Source organism: Sinocyclocheilus anshuiensis, unplaced genomic scaffold (genome assembly GCF_001515605.1).
Source record: "Sinocyclocheilus anshuiensis isolate Anshui unplaced genomic scaffold, SAMN03320099.WGS_v1.1 scaffold679, whole genome shotgun sequence".
Lineage (NCBI taxonomy): Eukaryota > Metazoa > Chordata > Actinopteri > Cypriniformes > Cyprinidae > Sinocyclocheilus > Sinocyclocheilus anshuiensis.
The window spans coordinates 520,682-532,294 of record NW_015552592.1 but is presented as its reverse complement, the minus strand read 5'-3'; the positions used below and the strand labels follow the sequence as shown (position 1 = coordinate 532,294).

Sequence of the window (11,613 nt, the reverse complement as noted above, 5' to 3'; positions counted from 1 at the left end):
TCATTTATCAAATAGATACAGTCAAACCAAAATTTATTCAGACACCTTCAACATTTCTCACATTATCACAGTTTATTCGCTATAGTTTAGAAAATGGTAATAAAATATGACAAGAACTCAGAGTTAAACTGTGTCAGAACAAATTCATCTTGATAATGTTAGATAATTTTGATAGAAAGGTATGTAATAGATTACATCTGATAATTATATAACGCCTGTTTTTATTCATAATGGAAAAATCAGACAGGTTAAAACATACAAGTATTTAGGAGTGATGATTGACGATATGTTATCATGGAAAGATCATATTGACGCTCTCTGTAAAAGAACAAAGCAGAGAATCTACTTTCTTCGTCGTCTTAGGTCATTCGGAGTAAGAAAGCAGATTCTTCTGTTGTTCTTTATGTCTGTGATAATGAGTGTACTGCAATACTGCAACTCCATTTGGTATAGGAGTTTGTCTGTTATGCTAAAAACAAAGCTGTTCAATCAATTAAAAATTTGCTCAAGGATTGTAGGTCAGCCCCTTGAGAAGCTCTATGATTCAGCTTATTATAATAATTTGTTAGGACTGGCTAACAAGATAGATTCTGATCCTAATCATGTTTTGCATAATGAGTTTGAATTATTACCATCAAACAGGAGGTACAGAGTCCCAAGATTCAACAAAGTTAGGCTGAAACACTCTTTTGTGCATCAGGCGATCCTGGAGTTGAATAAGACACTTAATCAAAAATCAAGAGTAATGTGAACATGGGTAGTTGTAGGAGTGTAGTAGGAGGGTAAGGCATAATGTAATGTTTAAGGGAGTGTAATGTATATTATGTTTTGTTTGTGTGTGGATGAAGTGTATGTTGTTGTTTAAAGGATGTTGATCTGTATCCACAGATACTGTCATGCAAGAAAAATTTCAGACTCGTCTGACAATAAAGTGTTATATATCATATCATATATCATAAAATAAAGAGCATTTAATAATAATAATACTAATAGTTATAGATAAAAAAAAGCTATAAAAACATATGACTATTTTAGTACTACAAAAAGAGTATTTAATAATAATAATAATAATAATACAAATAAATCAGTACAGACATATATTACTATTGCAATAGAACTTTAGTGCTGTAAAAAGAGAATTTAATAATAATAATAATAATAATGTAATAAATAAAAACAATAAAAATAATCTGAAAAATATTTTCATGTTATGGCCCAAACCCAATAAATTGCCCATAATAAATTTCTGTACTAGTTTTTGTAAATAATTTAAACACTAAAACTAAAATCAGTTGTTTTAAATGCTACAAGTGAATTTAGGAATCACAACATTATATTGTACAGCACGAAAAAAAAAAATATATTTATTTAAAGATTTGCTAAAGCTTAGATTTAACAGTGTTATAAAATTGGTGTTTTTAGTGAATGTCAGATGATGGTAAAAGGTAATCTGAAATGTAAAAAATAATTAAATTAAATTGAAAAAAAAAAACGTAATAATTATTTAACTTTTTAATCTGAACAGGTCATACCGATTATTATAGTAATGGATCATTATAAGGAGTGGTTTATTTTATTTATTTATTTTTTGGTAGCAACAAGAGGTTGAGTAAACAATGAATTTTCACTTTTAGTGAACTATTCCTTAAGAGTGATACTTTAAAATTGAGGAAAAAAACTATGCAATGGGTGGTGGTGAAATGTGAAAGTTAACAAAACCTGATGTGACATGGTGATGGCGATGCACTGCTAAACAAACACACTGCAGGCGTTCTGCAGAGAGACGCGCTGTCAACTGACTCACTGAATAAACAAACACTTAATAAGTCCTAATGCCAAAGAAAACTTTATCTTCCCCCTCTCTCGAGAGCCTAAAGCCTCCTCCATCATGCTAGCACCATTTTATTTTGAGAATTATGGTCATGAATTTGTCACACAGAACACAGAGCCAACAACCACAGCAGGAGAAACTGTGGACTGCATGTATAGTGTTTTGTGGACTGAATTATTGAAGGTGAGTGTAATGGATGCTGTACAAACACACAAGGCCGCTTTGATGCTGCGCTGAGGGTTTGCTGCTCGTCCTCAGCCTGCCAAACCCAGAAACCGTGACAGAATAATGCCCATACACAGCGCCAACCAGGATGCAATATAACAAAGAGTGAAAAATTTAAGGGGGTCTGAATACTTTCCGTACCCACTGTAAATCAATACCGACATATATTACTATTGCAATAAAACTATAGCACTGTAAAGAGCATTTAATAATAATAATAATAATATATAAATGATAAAATAAATAAATACAGACATTACTATTGCAATATGTAACTATAGTATTTGATGCTGCGCTGAGGGTTTGCTGCTCGTCCTCAGCCTGCCAAACCCAGAAACCGTGACAGAATAATGCCCATACACAGCGCCAACCAGGAGATAAGCCAATACAAATTCAAAACAAGTAGCTGTAGAGTCTCTCCTGGGTGTGTTTCGCCGTCTCTATAGGTATGTGCCAGTTTAAACACGGGCAAATAGAATCATCTGAGTGAAATGAATAAATGAGGCATTATGCTGGAATAACATTTCATTACACTTACAATGCTTGCAACAGCCCTGAGAGCAATGTTACTTGAACCACTAGTCATCAGAGAGGATTGTGGGATTTGTTTGACTGAGGTTTGTAATGCTTCGTCATTTTCAGTCAATTTAAAGAAAGCGATTGAAGTGTAAATACACTACCATTCAACAGTAGAATTTATGTTTTTAAATGTCTCATGCTCACCAAGTCTGATTTTATTTGATCGAAAACACTGCAAAAACAGTGAAATATTATTGTTTTCTATTTGAATATATTTTAAAATGGAATTAATTCCTGTGACGCAAAGCTGAATTTTTTAACATCATTATTCCAGTCTTCAGTGTCACATGATCCTTCAGAAATCATTCTAATATGCTGATTGGCTGCTCAAGAAATATTTCTTATTACTGTCAGTTACAGAAATCAACATACATTATTTTAGGATTCTATGATGAATAGACAATTCCATTGCAATCTTCTGTAACAATGTCTTTACTGTCACTTTTGATCAACTTAATGCATCCTTGCTGAATAAAAGGGGGGTAGAAGGACAGTAACGCTTAGTATTTAAGCAAGAATGTGGTATTTTTTAGTTTTTGCAGGTGTCTAGCTCATGTCACCCATGACACTGAAGCAATCAGTCTTGTTCACATTGGCGTTGAACAGACACACACTCAAACGGTGTCTGGTGTTTCACCGTGGTCCTGGTTCCCCTCTGCTGGCTGTCTATCTGCCTCACTGAACATCTCCACATGTGTGATAAGAAGACCAGAGCAGGAGGGCTTGAGCTCTGACCTGTGATCTAAATCTGAGGGAATAAATCACTAAATATATAGGGGTGTGTGTGTGTTTTAGACTTAATTTAGAGCTTAGAGACAAATAAACACCGAAACACAAAACCCACACAGGATGTCTTCTCTTCTAATCCAACACAAAACCACAACGTCTTCTAAAATGTAACAAGCCCTCTTTTTAATTGAAGCAATTACATACTATTTTATCTTAACCAATTTAAAAAGACAACTAAAAACTAAAATCAGTGATTTTAAATGCTACACATGAACTCAGACATCACAATATCACACTGTACTGTATGAAAACTTCATTTTTAGATTTGCTAAAGATTACATTTAACATGTTGCATGTTATGGCACAAATTTTATTGTATTTACATTCATTAATTATATAATAACACTAGCCTATATATTACCCTAAATACAGCAAGCTAATGCATCTTGGTGGCACAGAAAAACACAAACTACAGTTTGACTACATTTGAACATGTAACTATACTTCCAAGAATCCCTCCAGAGGGCAGCATAAAGTCATGAAGCAATGCAAGATTGCATCCAGCATTGATAAATAAATGGCCAAAATGTCTATGATAACAGCTACATCATGGCATAGCATATAAGGCAGTGCAAACAGCATCTATGTATAAAGATAAAGGGAATAAATGGGGAAAAAAATTAAAATATATCAATAACTAAACATATACACTTATACATATAGGCCTATAGCCAGAATGTGTTAGAAAGGCATTGAAGGAATCTTCCATTAAAGCGTGCTGCTGTCTCTGAGCCATAATAATCTTATATACAGGCTTTCACGCTCTTTGATAAAGCAGTGTAAACAATCCAGACACTAAGACACGTTCTTCAGGCAAACATCTTTTACAAGGTGATGGCACAGAGGGCATTCAGCTGGTAAACATTTTGGCATCCTGTTTTTCTGAGCTTAATAAAGTTAGACAAATAGTGTTTTAATAGTTTGTTTTGCTTATAGTGGTAGTGTAGACCACAAATGACACCTTCTGTTATATATTCTATAGTATTACACACACATCTGTCCAAAGCTCTGCAAGGCCTTCTGGATTAAGTGTCACACACACATTCTGCAGTGCATGTAGAACATATGCCTCAACACATCATGGAACACACAGGCTCATTTGGTTTGAAGCACTCCCAAAGGTGAAAACTTCAAATAACTGTGCTCTGGGCATATATTCTCAGTGTCAATGGTCGGCACCATGGAATCCTGCCCAGTTCATTCATCACACAACCACTAATGCACTCGTTCATAGATATGGACATTTACGACACACATCTGTGTCCACAGAGCAGTCTGTAGGGTAATCAGAATGACCTCTGACCTCTAGACACTATACATGACCAGCCGTCACCTTTAAGCGTGAGTGAGTTCAAAAGTCCATAAGGGAAAACAAGGGAAACAATCATTATTAGTTCATTTTTACCCTCACCTACAAACATTAATCTGTTCCTTGCATTTCTAACAGCTGAGCTGGGTATAGCTGGATTTACAGAATGCTATAAATGCGTTTATAGAGTCATTTAGCTGCGATGGCCTAGTGGTAAATCACTCTATGGCAAGCTCTGGATTTTTAAACCGGTAAATGCAGTACCAAACTCTACCACCAGATGGCAGACATGTCTTTTGTTTTGTTTACAATAACCAAAAACTAGATCTTTATTGTTTACTGAGGAAAATGTCCAAAACCTGATACTGAGCTATAGGGTGTTGCTGTGAGGTTGCCAGGGTGTTCTGATCTGGTTTATAGGCGGTAGCTTAATAACAAAGGACTCTGTGATATCCCCAAATTTAGTTGATCTGAAAGAGAAAACTGACCACAGTAGAAGGTTTATGCTAATAGCTGCTATATTCCTTGGCATTATTAATTGCGCTCAGACATATTTCATGATGTTTACAATCGAAATGCCATAGAAGTGCCTGTGTTCAAGCATAGGTTTTGGACTTCAAGGTACATATTACATTTTTTGCTATGGAAGGAAACTCTGCAAAGTCTGTTGTGTGTCAAAGAAATATATTTAAAAACATTTTTCAAAGTTGTAAATATTTTTGTAAGTTTTTCAAAATTCACAAGAAAATGCCATTTCAGTTTGTTCAACTGAAGGCTAACTTTTGCAGCAAAGTGGTGTAAAATTAAGCATATTTTTTTCCAGTGAGAATTTCAGGCAGGCGAATAAGGTTGTGCTTACAAAAATCCAGTTTACTGTATTCACACTCGATCTCAAATGGAACCGATGTCAAAGCAGATCTTAGGAATTCATAGCAAAGTGATGTGTTGTGGTAATGGAGGAGACGTGACATCAACTTCCCATACATGAAAGAAAATAACCTGCAAACATGTAACAATTCATTGAATAATTCGCACACTGCTTTAATTACCTTTTGCTGATAAATACGGCCCAATACACAGATAGCCTAATACACCCCTGGCGTAATAAAATAATTTTGATAATGACGCGTTATATTGTTTTCCGATCAAAAGACCCAACGCTGTCACGATTATAAATGAAGGAAACAACTTACAGTAAACGTAGCAGTCCCATCTAGGCTACAGAATGTAACCCACACAAACATTCATAAACGAATGGAGAGCCCCATTCCATCTAACATCGACGTATCTGTGTGTAGAAAGTCAATTTTCCAGTCCTTCACTATGATAAAGCCACAGTTATTCAGTATTTCACTTTTTATTGTCGAATATTTTGGATATTGCAGCCACACTTGCACCTGTGGCGTTCACCATAAACAGACACGATGACACTAAACAGATAATGAAAGTTGACTGGTTAGAAAAGTTACAGTTGATGATGATTGGTTAATAAGGAGGAAGGCTAATTTAATCCATCCCTAATTTTGCATTTTTAATGTATTTATTTAATATTATAATTGTAATATAAAAATCTTATTTATCGATAGATAGATAGATAGATAGATAGATAGATAGATAGATAGAATTGTTGCTCAACTTCATCATGTATCATTAAATGACATTGTATTGTTCTGCATGGATTATTGTGTCAGTAATTTCCCCCTGAACATTAAGCTTTTGCTTCTCTCAGCAGTATCATGAGTTTCATGGTTGAGAACCCACTGAACTCCAGCATGAGAGGAAAGACTAATAACACAAGACAGGGAGAATTTTTCCCTGCATGGGCCCAGGGCCCCAGGTGCAGCGGCCAGAGGACCTAGAACACAACGGCACTGCCAAGGCAATCAGAAACAAGAATGCACCCAGTGGTCCAGCCCTCAGAAACAGGTTCTTTAGAAGAGACATTTATTTGAACAGCAGAATGCATGCCAGAAATGAATATTTTACAGCAGCATTTTCATGTCTTTGTCCCTCATTTCCAGTTCAGAAGAGTCCCTGTGAAAGGTCTAAGCAAGGCAGGTGACCTTTTCTGCCCGATGTTCATTCAAACAGAGCCAGCCAACCGAGTTCATACTGTTGAGTTTTGCATCTGAAATCATTTAATTTACAGCAGTTTCCTGTTGGTTATACATTTAGCTACAAAGGGAGACAATTCATCAGGCAGAAATTATGCCCGTCGATAACACCATCTGTCATTATTAGAATTTTAAGCACCACCTGGAATCCAACGCCAGACAAATCACTCATTAACAAGAGCAGCTACTGTAAACGAGTATAGAAATGAGTGGTGCTGTAAATTCACATGCAGTTTGTACACAGTGGCATATATTTTGGACCATTTTTTTTCCATAAATAGTCTATATGTTCACAGCTACATTCAGATATATGTGTGCTGTAAGTGTGAGCGTGTGTGTGACCTCAACAAGAAGGGTCAAAAATGACTTGATAAAACTAATTCGGTGAAAGTAGGACTTCTCAAGGAGTCTGTGAGTCCGGTCCCAGCTGTGTTCTGTCTCTGATCCCAGCAGTTCCAGTCACACAGCTGTCCCTTCCTCAGCCAAGGGACAGGCTCGGGATATTATATAACAGTTTGTCCTCCTTTGCCCTCTCATATTTAAAGTCAACAAAAAATCAAAACCAACCCCATTTACTCTCTCAGTACAAGTTTTTGGTCTTATTGCATGGTTCATGATTAAGTCCATAAGTTATTCCAAGGAAAAAAAATAGTCTGTTTTCGTAATCCCTCTTAAAAATGTAATGAAATGTAAAAATCTCTAAAACATCTCTGAGCTACGAATATATGAGGAGTGTAACAATGGCGCCACCCATTGGTTAAAACTTTTGTGACGTTATAATAAACATTTTATTATGGTTATTATTTTATTTGATGAGATTGATAGAAATTAATCGTTTTATTTTCTTACATCTTCTTTGTGGATTAAAATGTATAAAATTATAATTAATGCTGTTTCACTATAGTAGCATAAAGTGTTCCAGACATACTATATTTCCATGTTGACTTCAAATATGGCCTTGAATGTCACATAAAAAAGGAGGGCCTTGTAAAAAGCAAAAATGAAAATCTAAACTCCTTTTTAGCAGTTAATATTGCCATAAACAGAATTATTCTTCAGCTGAAAAACAGTCATATACTCTCTATAGTGGTAGTGTGGATTGGTTTTTCATAAATTCTGTTTTTGTACATGTAGTGAAAGACAGTATTTCCCCAAGTATGCGTGACAAACATGACAAAAAGGAACATACGGCAATACCCCTTAACAAATGCCACCGTATTTCATATACTTGACCACAATGCTTTTATATAAATGTGAATGTGAACATAGACCAAAATCATATCAACAAATAACTTAACTGAGGAGAAAAAGTTAGTGAAGAGGGCTTGTTTACCCTCACGGTGCAGTGGTTTACAATGAAGACAACTAATAATAAAATAAATCTATTATGCAATATTTTAGATATACTCTGGCACAGTACAAAATTAAATATTAATCTAAAAAAAAAATAGCAGAAAATATTTTTAGTTGTTTTTCTTGTCAGAAAGAGCTTATTCAGAGGAACAACACAGTTCCATTAATGGATTTGCTGAGGCATTGCTTTTACAGCAGATGAAAATAGAAAACACAAGGAGGAAGATAGAAAGAGGGGGAAAGAAAAAGAAGAATAAATCCTAAAGAACAATTCTAATTAATGAATACGTACATAAACAGAAGGGCCTACCGTTCCGATACAAAGATATACAGTATATGTTAAGGTCAACACACTCTATACACATAATATCACTGACAAGTTCATTACCCAGAATGCACTGGGATTGTGCTTCAGCTAAATGGAGGTTAAACAGTGGTCTTTCAGCATCCATGTTTTGTCCCTCATAAAATGAAACAAGGTTTTTATACAGACTGAAACCTGTCTCACAGTATATATTTGTATTTATGTCATATTTACAGGTATTTCAGTATCTGTTAGCATCTTGTGTCCCGTTACGTCCTCTCAGAGTTCGAGTCTCAATACGTGTGAATGAAGATGTGCTCTGGTTCATAAGTAAATCTCTCACACACATACTATAGGAAGTGGAATTCCGCTCTTCCTGTCTCCAGTCTCAGCAGAAGTCTGTTTGATTTCCTCATCCTTTTTTATTTAGGGTCCATGTCACACGCTGCGGGGCACCCGCTGCATCTCGTGGGTCCTGCGATTGCGACCTTTCTTGTTTTCTTGTAGCAGCTTCCACTTACTGGTGTGTGATTGGCTGGAGTGGATGAGCTGGCTGGCGTGTGATTGGCTGGTGTGCAGCAGATTGGCTTTCTGCCTACGCTGTTTCCGTTCTCTTTTCCAAACCTGCTCGCAGAGCTGGTCGACGCTGTTCGGGCTCGGCGGGTTGATGAGGGACAGGAAGTCACGGTACCACATCTTGCCATTGGCCGGGTCGTTGCTGTCGGGCGTGTCTCGGTGCAGGAGGTCATCCAGGTGTTCGGTGGGAATGACGTTGAGTGTGAGGCGGAGGAGGGTCTGGATGAAGCCGTGTTCGACAGCATGGCAGTAATACACACCCGAGTCCTTCTGATGGAGGGTTCGGATCAACAGACCCTGTTCTGTGCCCAACAGCCGCTCACCTGACTTTATCTAAACAAAACACGTAGACATGTGATCAGATCACATGTTTTGAGTACTGTAAACATCATTGACAACAACAGTGCCTGATTCTTGTCAAATATATTTATATATATTTTCGTGACTTTTGTAATGTGATCCATACCTGACACCAAATTATAAAAATCAACATTCGTGACAGCATGTTGATCGACATAATTTAATCCAATATCAAATTGTGTTACAGCATGGAATACAACTGAAAAACAGTTGTTACAGTATTTATGTATTAGCATTAATATTTTGACTTTTTTTAAAATATCCATGTATATTTAAACAAATTATTTTGCACCATTCTGTCTGCTCCTTTTTATAAAATTATGAATATGTACAATACAATTATGAATACATACAGTGCAGTATATCAGGGTAAATCAATCACACAATTCTGAGGAATTTTGAGTAAGATTGATGGAAAGCTTGCATGAATTCTGACCTGATATTTAACTGATCTAATGGCAAAAATCAAATTTGTATTTGATTTATTTATCAACTGGACATTGAAAAAGTCAGATTCAATGTGCTTTTTCTGTTCAAACAGCCATTGGTCATACATTTATTTGTTCTTTTTTTGTGAAAGGAATTAAAAAAAATAATTTAAGGTAATTACGTAAATAAATAAATAAAATGAATGAGAAATTCTATTTAGATTCTATTTCTAGGTTATTTAAATAACCACATATGTAACACTGATCATGTGAACTCCAATACAAGGTCAGATGTTTTTGCTTCCATTAAAGCACATGATGCTCTTTCCTTGATGGATCATTTTTAAATCATGCTGGGGATCATGATCATGAACAGCTCGATGTCCATGCGGCTCAAGCGCTGCTGTCATTTGAGTAAAAGAGGGACAAACCAAATCCTAAGAACTCTAAAATAATGTTAATTTTTCAATTCAGCTTTTTACTTAAATTGTTATGCTGATAACTGGTCTTTTGGCCTCCACTGTATACATAACAGAACATACCTCTTGTTTGCGGACCTCTCCATGTCTCTGAAATTGCCAGTAAATAAGGGCACGCTGGGATTTAGGACTGCACTCCAGAAAAGAGCTGCTGTTTTCAACCCCGTACACCGTCTTATCCAGCAAACCGCTCTCTCCGTCTGCCTCATCTGCTCAAATAGACAGGGAAACAACACAGAAAGAAGTGAGAAATCTTGATTCTGAGACAGACAGGGTATCCAGCAGTGAGAATACAAACTGATAGTTCAGACCATATGCTATCACACTAGTGAAGTCACACCCAGCATGTCTATATCACACAGCTGTGTGTCTCTCAACATGTTTCAGGTCTATAGGGATCCAAGGCCAAGAGAAACCAAAAAAAGAAATCACTTGTTGTGTTAAGCGGCATCTATTCTTCAGTCTCTCATTTTCCTCTGCCATCCATTTAAGTCTGAACTATGAGCGGAGTGCTGTGGGTTAGCGGTGCCACTGTAATGAGGTGTTTCCGACACAGGAAATCTGTGTGTGGTCTCCATGAATGTGATCACACATTGATAATAATAAGAAATGCACCAAATCAGCATATAAGAATGATTTCTGAAGGATCATGTGACACTGAAGACTGGAGTTATGATGCTGAAAATTCAGCTTTGCATCACAGGAATAAATTAAACGTTAAAATATTTAAGATTGTAATAATATTTCACATTACTGTTTTTATGATCAAATAAATGCAGGAGCATGAGAGACTTCATTCAAAAGCATTCTTATAGAAACTTTTGAATGGTAGTGTACAGTATATCTACATTGACGTGTGGAAGTGCATGTTCTGGAGCCTGTATTTTTGCAACATCTGTGAAACCGTTTCTCAGCAGTTAAATATGTCATTAACATAGCAGAATGACCTTTTTAGGCTGTGTTTCATTTCAGAAGCTTTAATTAAACACTAACCTGGCATGTATAGCATGTATGCAGAGCTTTCATTCAAAACCATTATGAACAGTTGCAATTATCTCTTTGGCTTCAAAATGTAAGTTTCTCCACACATCCTGAATTTTATTTTATGATGAATGAGACCCTGACTGCTTTCTTGCTAGCATGTTATCACACATAATATAATGTCAAGTAGTAAGATCTGCAAGTTGGATTGTGATTTGTGAATTGTGAATTTTCAGCATTATTACTCCAGTCTTCAGTGTCACATGATCCTTCAGAAATCATTCT

The 11,613-nt window shown here is 36.0% G+C and overlaps 2 protein-coding genes across 3 annotated transcripts in view; both read right to left on the bottom strand.

Moving 5' to 3' along the window:
• The window catches only part of sema3e (sema domain, immunoglobulin domain (Ig), short basic domain, secreted, (semaphorin) 3E), a 95,121-nt gene extending 89,163 nt beyond the window's left edge, over positions 1–5,958 (bottom strand). The window contains exon 1 of the mRNA XM_016456472.1: positions 5,927–5,958. Coding sequence (XP_016311958.1) covers positions 5,927–5,946 — 20 coding nt within the window. The 5' untranslated portion in view covers positions 5,947–5,958. The remainder of the gene's footprint in view (positions 1–5,926) is intronic.
• A 740-nt stretch (positions 5,959–6,698) lies between these two features.
• sema3ab (sema domain, immunoglobulin domain (Ig), short basic domain, secreted, (semaphorin) 3Ab) overlaps positions 6,699–11,613 on the bottom strand; it is a 36,810-nt gene continuing 31,895 nt past the window's right edge. For both annotated transcript variants that reach the window (XM_016456466.1, XM_016456467.1), the window contains 2 exons: positions 10,411–10,556; positions 6,699–9,413 (listed from right to left, as the gene is read on the bottom strand). In XM_016456466.1, the coding sequence (XP_016311952.1) occupies positions 8,943–9,413; positions 10,411–10,556 (617 nt within the window). In that variant the 3' untranslated portion in view covers positions 6,699–8,942. The remainder of the gene's footprint in view (positions 9,414–10,410; positions 10,557–11,613) is intronic.